This window comes from Eschrichtius robustus, chromosome 4, assembly GCF_028021215.1.
Source record: "Eschrichtius robustus isolate mEscRob2 chromosome 4, mEscRob2.pri, whole genome shotgun sequence".
Classification (NCBI taxonomy): domain Eukaryota; kingdom Metazoa; phylum Chordata; class Mammalia; order Artiodactyla; family Eschrichtiidae; genus Eschrichtius; species Eschrichtius robustus.
In genome coordinates this window covers 146,069,364-146,087,011 of record NC_090827.1, presented here as the reverse complement: position 1 = coordinate 146,087,011, position 17,648 = coordinate 146,069,364, and the positions used below count along the sequence as shown (strand labels likewise).

Below are 17,648 nucleotides of genomic sequence, written 5' to 3'. Positions count from 1 at the left end.
GTAAATAGGATTTTCTGAAGTACAGGACAAAGAAACATCATAGCCAATTTTGCCCAAACTCTAGGAGGGAAGTGTTACGAGGTAGAACTATATTGTTAATTAGTTTCAAATGCTTTGGTGTTCCTTTAAATCTTGCTAATTAAGAGAAATCAAGAGTGGAAAATAGGCCCTTTCTTATCTTCAAGGAATAAAGATGAAAGAAAAACAGAAAATGAAACCTCTTTTCTTGTTCTGTTCTTTAAAACAGAGCCCCAAGAAAATCTTCTGCTCACAGAAGGAGAAAGCCCCAAGTATTTACAGAGGGGGAGGGGAAGGAGGCGGGCTGAGAAGCATAATTAGAAGCAAGTTTTCACATTTGATTAAATTCCTCCACCAACAAAATGCACTTAGAGGTATTTTAAGTTAAACCAGTACTTAAGGGCTATGAAAAGCAAGATGATTGCATGTTTGTGGAAGAAGAAAGGGCAATTAAGAAAACCAGGCCAATTTAAAATGCCATACAAATAAAGGCGACCAGAAGTTGATTTAAAGTTTGTCTTCTGTAATTTGTCTCTCCTTTGTCGTGGCACGCTCAGAGAAAGTGAACGCGGGGGATGGAGGGGAGCAGGGGAGGGGAGGGGAGAGGTGGATGGAGGGGAGCAGGGGAGGGGAGGGGTGGAGGGGCGCAGGGGAGGGGAGGGATGGAGGGGAGCAGGGGAGGGGAGGGGCGGAGGGAGGGAGCCTGTCGGATCCTCCTCCTCCGTCTCGCTCCTTCTCTCTCCCTCTCCCACCCTCCACTCCCGTCCGCCCTGCCTTCGCTTTGCGGACTCCCTCGGCTTCTGATTTGGAAGGACGCTGATTGGCTGGAAGCGATTCAACGCACGCGGGGCAAGAGAGCTTTGTCTGAGTTGAAGTGAAGTTGTACAGATTTTAGACCGGAGTCAGCAATCACAGGCGTTTGGTCTCTGCAGCCGAGCGGAGAAAAGGAGAAAGAATCGCTGGGAAAAGAGCCACTGCAAGACTCCGCCGGCGCCCTGCGATAGATGCACGCCGACTACACAAGGGGGGAAACGCGGACGTGACACTCTTTCGCCTGCCAAGAGGACAAACGGCCGCACAAATGCAAGGACTGGACTCCATGCCGATAATATCTGGGAGTCGTGACACGGTGTGTATAAGACAAAAGTTTGCGAGCTGTTAATTGCTGTGCTGTGTTATTGAGAGACGCTTTCAAGTTTCGAGTACCAAATGTAGCCTAGCTTTAAGTTGCCAAAGGAAGTTGAGGGAATTGCTTTGCTGTTTTAACTGGCTCTGTGAGAGGAAATCTCATAAAACTGACCGAGGTACCAAATGAATGCTAAAATGCACTTTAGATTTGTTTTTGCACTCCTGGTGGTATCTTTCAACTCCGAGGTACTGGGCAAGAATTTGAAATACAGGATTTATGAGGAGCAGAGGGTTGGATCGGTAATTGCAAGATTATCAGAGGATGTGGCTGATATTTTAGTTAAGCTACCTAATCCTTCTACTGTTCGCTTCCGAGCCATGCAGAGGGGCAATTCTCCTCTACTCGTGGTCAACGAGGATAGCGGGGAAATCAGCATAGGGGCAAAAATTGACCGCGAACAACTATGCCAGAAAAACTTGAACTGTTCCATAGAGTTTGATGTGATCACTCTACCCACTGAGCATCTGCAGCTTTTCCATATTGAAGTTGAAGTGCTGGATATTAATGACAATTCTCCCCAGTTTTCAAGACCTCTCATACCGATTGAGATATCAGAGAGTGCAGCAGTTGGGACTCGTATCCCTCTGGACAGTGCATTTGATCCGGATGTTGGGGAAAATTCCCTCCACACGTACTCTCTCTCTGCCAATGATTTTTTTAATATCGAGGTTCGGACTAGGACTGATGGAGCTAAGTATGCAGAACTCATAGTGGTCAGAGAGCTGGATCGGGAGCTGAAGTCAAGCTATGAGCTCCAGCTCACCGCCTCGGACATGGGGGTGCCTCAGAGGTCTGGCTCATCCATACTAAAAATCAGCATTTCCGACTCTAATGACAACAGCCCTGCTTTTGAGCAGCAGTCTTATATAATACAGCTCTTAGAAAACTCCCCCATTGGCACTTTGCTGCTAGATCTGAATGCCACTGATCCAGATGAGGGCGCTAATGGGAAAATTGTCTATTCCTTCAGCAGTCATGTGTCTCCCAAAATTATAGAGACTTTTAAGATTGATTCAGAAAGAGGACATTTGACTCTTTTCAAGCAAGTGGATTATGAAATCACCAAATCCTATGAGATTGATGTTCAGGCTCAGGATTTGGGTCCAAATTCAATCCCAGCTCATTGCAAAATTATAATTAAGGTTGTGGATGTTAATGACAATAAGCCTGAAATTAACATAAACCTCATGTCCCCCGGAAAAGAAGAAATATCTTATATCTTTGAAGGGGATCCTATTGACACATTTGTTGCCTTGGTCAGGGTTCAGGACAAGGATTCGGGGCTGAATGGAGAAATAGTTTGTAGGCTTCACGGACATGGTCACTTTAAACTTCAGAAGACTTACGAAAACAATTATTTAATCTTGACAAATGCCACGCTGGATAGAGAAAAGAGGTCTGAATACAGTTTGACTGTAATCGCTGAGGACAAGGGGACACCCAGTCTCTCAACAGTAAAACATTTTACTGTTCAAATCAATGATGTAAATGACAATCCACCCCACTTCCAGAGAAGTCGATACGAATTTGCAATCTCAGAGAATAACTCGCCAGGGGCATATATCACCACTGTCACAGCCACAGATCCTGATCTTGGAGAAAATGGGCAAGTCACGTATACCATGTTGGAGAGTTTTATCCTGGGGAGTTCCATAACTACATATGTAACCATTGACCCGTCTAATGGAGCCATCTATGCCCTCAGAATCTTTGATCACGAGGAAGTGAGTCAGATCACTTTCGTGGTAGAAGCCAGAGATGGTGGAAGTCCAAAGCAACTTGTAAGCAATACCACAGTTGTACTCACCATCATTGATGAAAATGACAACATCCCTGTGGTTATAGGACCGGCACTGCGCAATAATACCGCAGAAATCTCCATCCCCAAAGGGGCTGAAAGCGGCTTTCATGTCACAAGAATAAGGGCAATGGACAGAGACTCTGGTGTGAATGCTGAACTCAGCTGCTCCATAGTAGCAGGTAATGAGGAGAATATCTTCGTAATTGATCCACGATCATGTGACATCCATACCAACGTCAGCATGGAATCTGTTCCCTACACAGAATGGGAGCTCTCAGTTGTCATCCAGGACAAAGGCAATCCTCAGCTGCATACCAAAGTCCTTCTGAAGTGTATGATCTTTGAATATGCAGAGTCAGTGACAAGTACAGCCATGACCTCAGTAAGCCAGGCATCCTTGGATGTCTCCATGATTATAATTATTTCCTTAGGAGCAATTTGTGCAGTGTTGTTGGTTATTATGGTGCTGTTTGCAACTAGGTGTAACCGAGAAAAGAAAGACACTAGATCCTACAACTGCCGGGTAGCGGAATCAACTTACCAGCATCACCCAAAAAGACCCTCCAGGCAGATCCACAAAGGGGACATCACATTGGTGCCTACTGTAAATGGCACTCTGCCCATCAGATCTCATCACAGACCGTCTCCTTCTTCATCTCCTACCTTAGAAAGAGGGCAAATGGGCAGCCGGCAGAGTCACAACAGTCACCAGTCCCTCAACAGTTTGGTGACAATCTCATCGAACCACGTGCCAGAGAATTTCTCATTAGAACTCACCCATGCCACCCCTGCTGTTGAGGTAAGATCATACCCTCCACCTATTCACTGACAAAGTCAGCTGTTAGTGATCAGAAGTTGTGTATGTGTTAGTTCTTAAACGTTTCCATTACTAAGTAACAATACTAACAATATGCAAATTAAATAGGATACCAGTTACATTATGTAGGTATAGCAAGTATACACACATTTTGCATACTGTCTTAAGGTTTTCATAAAGAATTTACTTGCATGTACCACGTGTAATATTGAAAAGTAAATGTGAAGCTAGCAAAGGACTATCTAATTAGAGTCCCCTTATCCTCAGATTATGATACTTCAAGCTAGAAATAAACAGGCTTGCTTTACTCTCAATAGTTGTGGTCTCTAAGAAAAATTAAAAACTGGGGTCTCCAGAATCCCGTCTCAGTGCATGTGTATTTGTTCAGCTTTTGAAATGTTTCTGACATTATTTTAACTACATGTGTTAGAATGTATTTTACAGCATTTTCCATGTATTTTTATAACTGATCACTTTAATCTGAACTATAAGATAGAGGGAATCAATCAGTTTTCTATAAAGGAATCCTCTTTCAAAAAGAGAATGGCAGCTGTATGAGCGCATCCAAATTTCTCTGGGATGCATTTCAGTTCTGTTTGGTGGCTGGCTGCATGGTCCTTCAGAGTGCAGCGTATGTAAATCTGTAAAACGGAGGTAGTATGTTCAGTTAATTAGCATGAAATAGTGAGTAACTGTTATTTGCTTGCTTAAAGCTTTTGAGTATTGGGGGATTTGTTTCCAGGAATCAGTACTGTCTGTTTGGTTTCCAGCAGGTCTCCCAGCTTCTTTCAATGCTTCACCAGGGACAATATCAACCAAGGCCAAGTTTTCGAGGAAACAAATATTCCAGGAGCTATAGGTATGAATTACCCTCGTGCTACCTATTAAGTCTCAGATAACACGAACGCTGAAGACTAAAAACTATACTTTCTCTGATTTCTCTTTCTAGATATGCCCTTCAAGACATGGACAAATTTAGCTTGAAAGACAGTGGCCGTGGTGACAGTGAAGCAGGAGACAGTGATTATGATTTGGGGCGAGATTCTCCAATAGACAGGTTGCTGGGCGAAGGATTCAGCGACCTGTTTCTTACAGATGGAAGAATTCCAGCAGGTAAGAGCGTGGTGATAGATAAATCCTTATTTTCAGATCGACTACACCAGTGAAGTGAGCAATTTCTCCCATGCTTTTACTTCTTCTTTGTTCTTTGCACTAAAGTTATCTGTAATACACACACCATTAGCAGTGAACATAGACTGAAACAATTTTAAATTGTTTAATTAAAATTCATAGTAAACAGTTGGTAGAGAAAGGGAATAAGCAGGAGAGCTTAAGAGGACAAGACGGAAGGAGTGGGGAGAGGAGGAGAGAAAATGACCCCACTCCCCTCCTCTCTCTACCCCATCTACTACCGTCATAGGACACTCTTGAGCAACTCTGTAAAATTACTGGGTGGTTGTTTTTATTCAGAGAGCCTGTTTTGGTGCCTAGTGGTGAACTGGACTATAATTTGGAGGACACATTTCCTGTGATGGGAACCAACTCGCATAATCAGAGATTAAAATACACCAGGGAATGGTACACTTTAATCACTAAAAATAGGAGAAAGAATGCATCTTTGTAGGTGGTAGGCATGGAATAATGTTGCCACCTTTCATTTTATGTGTCCACTGTAAATGGAAGAGGAACAGGAGTCCAAGAGGGGAATTTATAACTACACAGCTAGATGGAGGAGACCCTATTAAGTTACGAGCTATATTTTCCTTAGACTCCCTTCTCTCCAATCCTGCAGTAGAAACTCTCAGATCCCGCTGAGTAAATACTGGCTGCATCACTGTAGCAACCCTGTTACTAAAGACTGTAATAATATATCAACCCTTAGGAACATATTCCTTTGGCTACTTATGTTTCTAAATTCCACGAAATGTTGATCAAATAACTGCCACCTGACAAATGAATAAGTGAAGTGATAAATGAAAGAAAGGCAGAACAAAACTATATTACCTTGCTGAGTCCATGGAACAACTGTTTTCTAAGTACAGATAAATAAGAGAGTTTAGGAAATAGACATGGGAGAGCTTCAGAGAGCCAGAGAAATTCAGTGGAAATCAGTACATAGGAACTCTATCTCTCGTAAACTGAAGTGGTAGTGGCGGCAGTAGCTGCAGCAGTATTAATATTAGTCCTAGCGGTCGCAGCAGTGGTTACCAGCGACGCCCTAGTACTTACTCTGGGCCCATGAGGAATTCTATACCTGAACAACTTCTTGCAACACTTTGACACAGGAATTAATGGTGGCGGTAATAACAGTAGTGTTCATATTTTTTTTTTAGATTTGAAAACTGAAGCTTATAAAGGTTAAAAAAAAGTATCCAAAATCAAGCAATTTGTACATGATAGAGGTGAGATTTGAACCTATCCCTCTACTCATTAAACACTAATCTATCAAGAATAATATAAAGTAACAGGTTTTTATTTTTTGTAATATGTTGAATGTCATATTTGTTCTTACATTCTAAAGTCTTACAGTACTACTGTCTGTAACCTATTAAATGCTGCTTATTTAATTATGCTATTACCGTAATAGATACTGCATTTCTGGCAGGATGAATGTATGGGAAGGACTTCTAGTGGCATGAAGGGCTACAATCAATGTACATTGAGAGCCGAGATACTTAGAGTCACCCATGGTGTCTTTTTCTTTTTCTTTTTTTAATGCATAGACTCCCTAGACCCATTTAAAGAGAAATCCTTGAAAACCTAGTGGAATATATATGGCCTAAGACAACTTGCTCAAAGAGAAACAGTTTTATTCTTCTTACCCATGAAATGAAAGAGCGGGCTGAATTTCTATGATTCTGTGATCCTGATGGAACTCTAATTTTGAATATTGATCCCTAATTTTGAATAAGATGATTTCCCAAATTACATTATTTCATAAAACAGAAAAGTAACATCATGGGTATAATATCAATTATCTCATTATATATGTTATTTTTTCACTTGTAGAAAGTCGACTCATTGACACAATTCTATCAGTATAGTTAAAAGGAGAATAACTGCTCCTACTTAGATAACCTTGCCATTTCTGAGCCTAAATTATACCTAAAGTCCTTTTTTAATTCTGAAATCATATAATTCAATAGCTAATCATGGTCTAATTTTTTAAAAAAGGTCACGATGCCTCTTTCACTCTATCCTATATTTTCAAAGTTACCACCACCAGCTATGTTCATGGCAGGAGAGTTACCTAATGCTTGAATTAAAGTAATTAAAGTAAATGTTAAAGAATAAAGACATCTGGGAAACAACAGGTGGACACTGATAAACTCTAGATAATAGTGAGCCTTATTTAGTGAGTAACTTGAGTCTCCTCCTAAGTTACATTTCTTTTCAAAGTTAGAGGCTCACCTTTATATTATCACCAACACCAGTGAATATATAGACAATTCTTTACAAAACAATTCCATATTTACACAGTCATACTTAATCTGGGTGTGTGGTGGGAGAGCTGGGGTATGGCATCGTACTGCAATAGACTGTATCAGAGTACATACACTTCTGCCTGACTAGCAACCTGTCTCTATGTGGGGTGTTGTAGAAAGTATTCTAGAGGCATAGAGCACCAGGAAATCACCAATGATCCGTAAAATATCTTAAGCTTTATGCATGGTTGGCTATTAGAAATGTGCATAATCAAATATCTGTAGAAAGATAACCATCCCTTAATTATGACCATCATTCTGATGATACATCACCCATATTCTGGCTTATTCTTCACCCTGGCAGCTTCTGCTGGCACATTAGGGTGTAAAATTTGTGCTTTGTAAACTTTATATTCCCAGGAAATATCCCAAGTAGAAAAAAAAAAAAAAAAAAAGTCCACATCTGAATGCCATTAACAGAAATCAGCACAGTTTTTCTAAAGCATGAATATTTTTAGAACTTCAGTGTATTATTCCAACAATGTTTTTTCTGCATTAGACTGTGATCAAATATAGATTATGTTATGTTGCTTTGCCTGCCAAACAGGGTCATTTCTGGTCATTCATTCTATTAATTCCCACAGGAGGATCCTGCATTCTGAGCAGTAAAGTCAGCACGCATTTTTGTCTGTTGGCTCATGTTTGTCAACATACTTTCTTCCTTACTCAGTCAACTTTGAACCACAACACTACATATACGCTTGCAAAATCTCGCTTTTCCCAAAGTGTTAGCTACACCAGGATGTTCTTGTGATACCCCTCCTTGATTGGGCGCATTCCATTTTTTTATCATTGTATCATCTGTGATTACTTAATTCAAACATTTGTCTTTAATTCCATGTCCTCACCATTCTCATGGCTGGTATCCTACTTCTGGCCTTTCTTCCATGGCTGGTTTTCTGTACCAGCACATGAATTGATATTCACTCTCCAGTAGCTTCTTTCTTTGTCAAATCTTTCTTTCATACAGCTTGAACAACTTTTTCAGAACATTTTAATTTACACTTTTTGTTTCAAAAGCAATAATTGACTTTTGTTGCCTGGCAACACCTAATTCAGCTATTTATCTTGGCATTCCAAGGCCAATGAAATCCACTCCTAGCTTATTAACTTTCAATTTTTTTTTTTTTTTTTTGTATCTTTTGCAATAGGCAGAGCCATCTCTTCCCGTAACACACCAATCCTTTGCTCATGTCACCAATCCTTTCTACCTGAAAAAGTGGCTTCTCTTCACTTTGTCTTCTATTCATCTCTCAAAGTTTGTTTCAAGTTGCTCTTTCTTTAACTACTTCAGCATCCACCTCTACTCTTCTCTTTTTTTAAATTTTATTTTTACTGAAGTAGAGTTGCTGTACAATATTATATAAGTTATAGATGTACAATATAGTGATTCACAATTTTTAAAGGTTATACTCCATTTACAGTTATTATAGAACATTGGCTATATTCCCTGTGCTGTACAATATATCCTCGTAGCTTATTTATTTTATACCTAACAGTTTGTACTGCTTAATCCCTTACCCCTATCTTGCCCCTCCCCACTTCCGTCTCTCCACTGTTAACAACTAGCTTGTTCTCTACATCCGTGAGTCTGCTTCTTTTTTGTTATATTCACTAGTTTCTTGTAGTTTTTTAGATTCCACATATAAGTGACATCGTACAGTTTTTTTTTTTTCTTTTTTTAACATGCCCTCATCATCGTATAGTTTGGCACTTTAACTGAGCATTTATGACCTCATTTGTAACACTTGATTATTCTTATACCAGAAGCCATTTGAGGGCAGGAAGCTATCACAGCACTTTACATATGGCAGGCTCTTAATAGATAATTGATTGATCACTCAATGACTAATGGCTTGATAGATGTTAGGCATATGTTTTTCTTCTTATGTCCCATGCTTGCTTCCTGCCCTACCTAAAAGGTCTAGCACAGGGGCAAAATTGGCCATCATGCTGTGGGAAAAAAGAGTTCTCTGTTTCCCCATGACTTTCCCTTTCCAGAGGAAATTTAACCACCTGACAGAGCTTTCAAGGAGCGACAGGAAGGTTGGCCACTTGCACCACTAGCCAACAAGTTCTGATTCATTGGATACGGTGTGGAACATCTGTGGCTCTAAGTTACATGTACACTGAGGATGATTTCGAGCAGTTGAGTCTCAGGAAAAAGGTTGAAAATATCAATGAAATTAAGAAATGCCCTCTTCTGTGTCACTGCTCTTCCATCTCTATTATTTTGGCCCTCCTTCTCTCCATTAGTCTTTATTCATCAATTTTTCATATTTTTTGAATTTTAAAATTTTAATTTATTTTTTTATTACTAAAGCCCCATTTATTTACTGTGAAGTTATAAAATAGCATTCCCTGTCTAAAAACTCCTATGACCAAATTTATTTTTAATATGAACTGTTGTTTGAATCACCCAGATGGTACTGATGGTTATTTTCATTATGTTCAGTTCTCTAGAAAGCTGATCATGTTCAGGATTCTTAGAAGCTTGTGTAATTTTTCCCTTTTCCCCCTGTCATTAAACATTAAAACAAAACAAAGCCAATCAAACAATTAAGTCCTTCCCACAGAATTAAAGACCAGAAAACAAATGAAGAGGTGTCATCAGGTCTGTTCCCCTTCCTTCTAAAAGGATGTGAGTAAGACAATATAGACAGGTCTCCTTTCCATTTTCAGAGACTCAGGGAATTAGGAAAAAGAAAATTCATTACCACTTTGATAGTTATTTCAGTACTTAGAAAACCTCACTGCTATGAAGGTATTCCAGTTACTTTCAACACATTTTGGTTTTGTCCACATTTAAATGATGAACAACGATAGTTGGTAAATATTTCCAAATAGTAATAATGCATTAACTCAGCACATCTAAACATCTTTTTATTCTTGCTTATTTAAATGTAACCCTTCTTCATAGCAAAATGACACAAGGATTCTCAATACTGCTGTCTTTCTCTCATGCCATTGTGATTCCCATGGGATTGGCATTCACACTATCCAGCATCTTCCCTACTTTGAATTTCTAGCCTTCCTAGCAAGCAGACGTTTCTTCTCACAGTTCTTGCCCTCATTTTTGTCCCTCAACTTACCCCTTCTCTATTAAAAATTGAGGCCCAGAATGGATGAGGTATAAGGACAGAATTATCTTCAAGGCTCAAATGATGAAAAGCAGTGACTTCCACACCTTTGAACAAAGTCCTTTACTTCTCCTTTTCTGAAAGGCAACATTTATTCTTCACTTTTCTTTTTTGTGCATAAATCTTTTCCAAAATTTTGTTTTAAGGCATAAGAACACTAAATACGGGATCTACCCTGCTAACAAAGTTTTAACCGTACAATACAGTATCATTAACTGTAGGTACAGTGTTGTACAGCTGAGCTCTTGAACTTAATCTTGCTTAACTGAAAATTTATGCCTGTTAATCAGCAATTCCCCATTTCCCCCTCTCCCTAATCCCTGTTAACCACCATTTCACTCCTGGATTCTATGAATTTGACCATTTTAGATGCCTCATATACAGGGAATCGTGCAGTTATGTGTCCTCCTGTGACTAGCTTATTTCTTATTTCGCTAAGCTTAATGTCCTCAAGATTCATCCACATTATCACATATTAGAGAGTTTTCTTCTTTTTTAAGGTGGAATAATATTCCATTGTATGCGTATACTACATTTCCATTAAACATTCAGTGGACATTTAGGTTGTTTTCACATCTTGGTTATTGTGAACAGTGCTGTAGTGAACAGAAGAATGCTAATATCTCTTCGAGATCCTGATTTCAACTCTTTTGGATAAAAATCCAAAGATGGGATTACTGGCTCATACAGTAGTTCTCTTTTTTAATTTTTTGAGTAACCTCCATATTATTTTCCATAGTGGTTGCACCATTTTACATTCCCCACAACAGTGTACAAGGGTTCCAAGTTTTCCTCACTCCCCCTCACTTGTTATTGTTTGGGTTTTTTGGTTTGTGTTTTATTACAGCCACCCTGTAATAAAACTGGTTTGAGGTGATTTCTTATTGTGCTTTTTGATTTGCATTTCCCTGATGATTAGAAAATATGTAGCTAATGCCCACTCTATGCAGACACTTCAGACCTTTCCCAGGTGCTGGGGGTACAACAATAAGCACACTGGACAACTAGCTTCCCCTGACCAGGGATTTGGCATTGGTCAAGAGTCAGCCTTTTTTTAGCAATAACTTGGGAGGAAGAGAAATCTTTCTTAAGCAGCCAGATCTACAGAATTAGCTCTGAATATGTTAGTATGGCTGATATCAATCCAATTTTCATTCAAATCTAAGATAATTACTTTGCATTTTCTGAATTCTGTCATTTGCTCTAAAATGAAATCATGATATTGAAGAGACCTAAGCTGTCACTGAAAAAGATGGATGGTTTGTGGAGTATATTTTACATCTTCACATTTCTTGGTTGTTCTGTAGTTTAGTTATCACATTTGCCAAATTTAGAGTTTTGCCCTCTTCATTTTTCTGCTTTTCTCATGTCATCGATTATTTTCTATGAGTGTAACCACTCACATTCCAACAGTGCATCATAACATCTGGAAGAACTAACCAATCGTTTTTCGTATTCTTCTTTTGATGACTTTTCCAAGTCTTTGAATTTCAAACCCCTAAAAGACTTCTTAACAGGGTAACTGCAGATGCCTGGTATCTGAGGATAATTTGCACTGCTGTTTTAAGGAACAAGGCGATAAATAATCCAGAATACTTTTAATAGAGATTGATAAGTATAATTACCTGATAGCTTATTATATTCTCAGTGCCTCCATTAAAAGTAAAGTAGGTCAGATAGACCTCAATATCTAGAAGGTACTCAATGGTAGTGCTCAAGGTTTATCTGGTGGCATTCTAAAGTTATGGATTTCCCCTTACAACTCTGGGTTTTTATAGTTTATGTTCAGCAAATATTTCATCACCCACACCTTAGCTCTTTTCCAAACTTCTTCATTAGTAAGTTGTCAATCCATTTTCTCATTACGTGAGTAGCAGACGATATCCCTGAGAAGTACATGAGTCATAACCCTCCTTTGCTTATCTGATAGACAAAAATATACATATACCAGGTCCATAAAACCAGTAGTCAAATCAAAATTGTAACTGTAGTCCACCTCACGTGTATAATAATGGGTTAGTATCATGGTCGTAGTTTAAAATTGTCTTATTCTATGTTTTTAAAAAAAATGATAATTTTTTCTATTATTTCGAGTCACACGAATTATAATAATGAATCCCCACTGCTTTCCTTGAGTGCAGCTATGCGGCTGTGCACGGAAGAGTGCAGGGTCCTGGGACACTCTGACCAGTGCTGGATGCCACCTCTGCCCTCACCTTCCTCTGATTATAGGAGTAACATGTTCATTCCGGGGGAAGAATTCCCAGCACAGCCCCAGCAGCAACATCCGCATCCGAATCTTGAGGATGACACCCAGCCGGTAGATGCTGGTGAGAAGAAGAAGAGTTTTTCCACTTTTGGGAAGGACTCCCCAAACGATGAGGACTCTGGGGATACCAGCACGTCCTCTCTGCTCTCGGAAATGAGCAATGTGTTCCAGCGCCTCTTACCCCCTTCCCTGGACACCTATTCTGAGTGCAGTGAGATGGATCGATCCAACTCTCTGGAACGCCGGAAGGGACCTTTGTCAGCCAAGACTGTGGGTTACCCACAAGGGGTGGCGGCCTGGGCGGCCAGTACGCATTTTCAAAACCCCACCACCAACTCTGGCCCCCCACTTGGAACTCACTCCGGTGTGCAGCCTTCTTCAAAATGGTTGCCGGCCATGGAGGAGATCCCTGAAAATTATGAAGAGGATGATTTTGACAATGTGCTCAACCACCTCAATGATGGCAAACATGAACTCATGGATGCCAGTGAGCTAGTGGCTGAGATTAACAAACTGCTTCAAGATGTCCGCCAGAGCTAGGAAATGACAGCAAAGCATTTTTGTTTCCATATATATGGAAATAGGGGACAGCGAAAACCCTGAAAGAACTGGCATTGCCACATAGTTGCATTTATCATAAATGTGTCTGTGTATATTGAATATTAAATACTGTATTTTCGTATGTACACAATGCAAGTGTGATTATTTTAATCTGTATTTTAAAAATACATTTGTACCTTATATTTATGTGTAATTTAACAGACAAATTTTATTTTTTTACTCCCATGATAAACATGTGTCTCCTAATCATGTAGAAACTAGCCACTGTTCAAATCTGATATAATATTCAACCACAAAGTATAAAGGCACTGCTTAGATTAGTTATGTTGGGGAAGAAACTGTTAGGCTGTAGGGACAATCCCACTAAAGCATTATTCAATTCTTAGTTCCATTAAGTGATCCAGCTTCTATTTTCTTCAACTTTTTTAAAAAAGTAAGCATCAAGAAAAATGTTTAACTCTTTTATTATTATCGTTGTTATTATTTTTACTGGTCTCTGCTAGTTCTGAGAGTTGGACTCTTACAGTAAAATTGAAACATGAGGTGAAATTTTATTTCAGGACTGGGAGGTATCTTTCACAGACAATGATGTAAAAAAACAGGACTAGAATCGGTTTTCTGACTCCCAGGCTCCTACTATTCCAGGACATCACACTGGCCTGTTCTTGAGAATATTTCTGCTAAAGTATTATCATCTATTCATAATCAAGGTAAACAATGAATTTTATTCCATCCTTGTAATATGAGAGGTGCCCCAAGGAAATGGAATCTGTCTTTTAGATGGATAACAGTGTGTATTTTAACAGTATAAAGTATTAATGGACAAAGACAATTATGTCGGTGTCCCTCCTAGGGTAGTAAATACAATTGATTTATCCTGAAACTCTTCTATTTGAATCTTCCCCTCTCCTCTCACAATACTTGAACATGTTTATTTTTTGTAATGTTTTTCGCTATAACTCTTCACTCTTAGCTTTTGTCTCTAGTGCATGATCTCATATTTTTGCTTTTATTTTTAGTATAAGAACATTTATAAAATTACAGTTTTTGTTATTGCAATTCTGTTTTATTTGTTGTGTGACAAACGGCAAATTCTTTATTTATTGTGCTGTTATCTCTCTGTGTGGAATGCCTTGGAAAGGGAGATCGTTGTTATTATGACTGTTCTCATTTATGACCTAGCTTCTATTAATGTTATTTCTATGAATTCACTATGTTGATTGTACTCTCCAGAAAATTTTACTGTCAATGAAAATAAAAGAAAAATTGAAGTAAAGCTAAAGAACTGTCCATACATCAGAGTCCTGTTCCTACATATATGTTCAAAAGTTTTGCATGAAGCATACCCCTCATGAGAGGATAATTCAGAGTTGTGTTTTGAATAGTAGAGAGGGAATATTCAACTGGCTTGGAAACAAGAAAAACCACAATGGAAAAGGAATGAATTTGAGATCTGTAATGGAAATGAAAGCAGTCTACCATATTTCCAGTAGGTTAAAGAACTGAAATGCATTTGAAGTATAAAGAAAAAGGAATAATCAATAGTAACCACTTGAACATTTCTCAAATTATTTCTCAGAACATTTTGTGTTAAGTTGTGTCAGGAAAAAAAGTGTACCCTTACACTGTTTCCAAGAGGTGAAAATATTATCTTTGGTTTACTAGTAGGGAAATGAAATACTAGGGAAGTTAAACAACCTTAAAATGGAGGAAACTCAGATATTTTAATTCTCAACTGAGTACCACATCAAATAGATGTGTTATGTCTTTCAAAAGGCACATTTTCCTTTGTAGAAGGGATTACAATTACAAGTGAAATTTCAGTTTATTTTTCAGTAGATTACACACACAAATGCTAACCACACTGAAATACATTTTGCTTTTCAACTTCACTTCCTTTCAGTACATATTATCATTAAGAAAAAGACTTTCATAACTTCACTGTTCTTAATTTAAAGCACCAACAGTAATTTAGGAAGCAAAGCTGGAAATCAATGTTCGAATGATGTAAAGTAAATAAAATGCAATATTGTATGAAACAGAAGACCTTTGTACATTGTCTGTACAGGAAGCATTCCGTGTCTCAGGCTCCTTGTTTCTCCAGCCTCCCCGCTCTTCTTCTTACTTCCCATGCCCCAGGTTAAGGGATATTAGGGCAAGCTTTTCACTTTTCACTCTTGTTCTTTTCACAGGTAATATTATCTCAGTAAAGGCTGGAGTGTCTGGTGCCATGATAGCAACCTAACTTCTCATCAAATTTATATTTCCTCTTCTTTGATACCATGCCCTTCCTCAGATTGAAACAACCAAAAAAGCACTTCAGTCAAGGATATCCCTTCCTCCATTTGGCCCCAATGGATTCCCTTAAATGTTCTTCAGTGATAATCATCCATTAAGGGAATCATCTTCCAATAATGTAATTTGACACTGAATCTGTTGCTTAACATATCTTCCTTTTAAATGCTCATAGGATGATTAGAATTGGCTTTCTTCAGATTCTTATAAGTTACTAATTAACACGGTTATTCATTTATCATTTCTTTCTTTCTTGGTATTTGGCAGATGGGGCTTATAACTTTGTTAAACATTTAAATTCTTGTTCCTCCTGTCACACATATATCAAATTTACCACTTACCAATAGATAACTGTTAAGGAAAAAGATGGGTAAGTTACTGTCTTATTGGAGTCACTGAAGAAGTGTCATTTGTGAAAATCAGCTTAGCTTCCTTGTTTCATCCATTTGATACCAGCTAATGTCAGAAAATACTCAAAACTGAGTTTGAATTACTGACACATTAAAATTCAAAGAATAGTGAATCTATGTAAAATTTAGTTGTATGGGTGAAAAATGGATTGTCTGACATAGCAACCTGCAATCCTGCATGAACTCACAGAACTGATCCAAGACAATTCAGGCAATTTGCCGAACTATCAAAAAGTTTTGATGTTTCTGTTCCAATTCAATATATCTTGATTAAACATCATCACAGTATCAAAGATAAAAGGATACACTGAATAGGCAATAAATATTGCTATATAAAATTAAAGCCAAACCATATGAAAGTCTTAAAGATTTGTGTTGAGTTTTAAAAAGGAAAAAAAATGCAGGATTTTTTTTTTTAAAGCCAGCATGTTGACTTCCTTAATTGCAGGTTAAATTCATAAAACAAAGCTATCATATATTTATAAACTGCCTTATATATTGTGAAAGTGTAAGATGCCAAACTGATTGTAATCATTTTTAATATGTTAGGATGTCTCTGTGAATGTAAGAAACATTTCTATGTGGTTATATAACATTTTAGCTTAATAAATTAAGTATTTGGGGCACTGAAGATTCATCTCATTCAGTTTAGTTTCTAGAACAAGCAGTAAGTCACTTTTTTGAAATAACTGAATAATACCTAAAGTATTACATTGCAATTGGAAAAAAAACTTTATTGCCCAAATTGTGGCTTCATTCTTCATCTGTGTAACAGGAGCCATAGTCAAGTACATACATTTTGTATAACTGAAATAATAGGACCTTTAATATAATCTAAACAAAAAAATAATTAACAGGTAGGCACTGTATAATAGATCTGAAAATGATAGTCTCTACTTCTCATTAATTTAACTTTTTATTATAAGATAGCTTATACAACTTGTGGAGCTGTTAAAAGAATTTTATGGGGAGCTGGTATTGCAAAAATTGCTACCAGAATTTACTGACTTCCTGACTTCTAAAATTGCAATAACACATCCTACCCTGGCACTTTAAAATAATAGTTTTCTATTTCCTTTTATGACTTCTGCAAGTTGCTCCTAATTCTTGTTTGCTTTTTCAGATTTTATCCCTTCAGTTTATTTATTTTATGGTACTCCTCCTTGATAATTTATCCTATTGTCCACATTTTATAACAATCTTCTCCAAATTTTTGCATGTATTTAGTTCTTTTACAAGAACCTAGGTTTTTTATCAATCTTTTCACGTCTTTCCTTTGCTATTAGTATTACAGGGATCATATTTTTGAGATATGAAGCCAATATCTTTTCATTCTCAATAAACCTTGCTCCTCTGATTCACTAGTTTAATAGAAGGGTAAAGTTATATAATTAAGAACAAAGGGGTCATTTCATTTGTTCTATGTTTTAAAAGTTTTTGAGTGCTTATAGACATACTAGCATAGAAAATTTGACTTTTATTGAGGGAGGAAATTCTTTTTTCTAAATATAAAACACTTCCCTTTATGTACGAAGGGTTAGGCTGGGAAGGGTGAGCTTGGAGTTTTACTATGAGCCAAAGTTAAGCGCAAGAGAATGAATATTAAGTAAGAAAGGGCCATAACCATAGAAAAGAAAGATAAGTTAGGCAACTGTTGAGAGCA

The 17,648-nt window shown here is 37.9% G+C and overlaps 1 protein-coding gene across 4 annotated transcripts; it reads left to right on the top strand.

Moving 5' to 3' along the window:
* The first annotated feature begins 791 nt into the window (after positions 1 to 791).
* Positions 792 to 14,565, top strand: PCDH18 (protocadherin 18). 4 transcript variants are annotated; one of them, XM_068543449.1, is made up of 5 exons: positions 792 to 3,807; positions 4,596 to 4,684; positions 4,775 to 4,938; positions 6,159 to 6,227; positions 12,592 to 12,677. In XM_068543449.1, exons 1-4 carry the CDS (start codon positions 1,330 to 1,332, stop codon positions 6,185 to 6,187), a joined length of 2,760 nt encoding a protein of 919 aa, XP_068399550.1. In that variant the 5' UTR covers positions 792 to 1,329; the 3' UTR covers positions 6,188 to 6,227; positions 12,592 to 12,677. The 4 variants fall into 4 exon arrangements, with proteins under 4 accessions (XP_068399550.1, XP_068399548.1, XP_068399547.1 ...); XM_068543447.1 differs by lacking the exon at positions 6,159 to 6,227 and having other exon boundaries at positions 4,599 to 4,684; positions 12,592 to 14,565; XM_068543446.1 differs by lacking the exon at positions 6,159 to 6,227 and having other exon boundaries at positions 12,592 to 14,565.
* Positions 14,566 to 17,648: the final 3,083 nt, after the last annotated feature.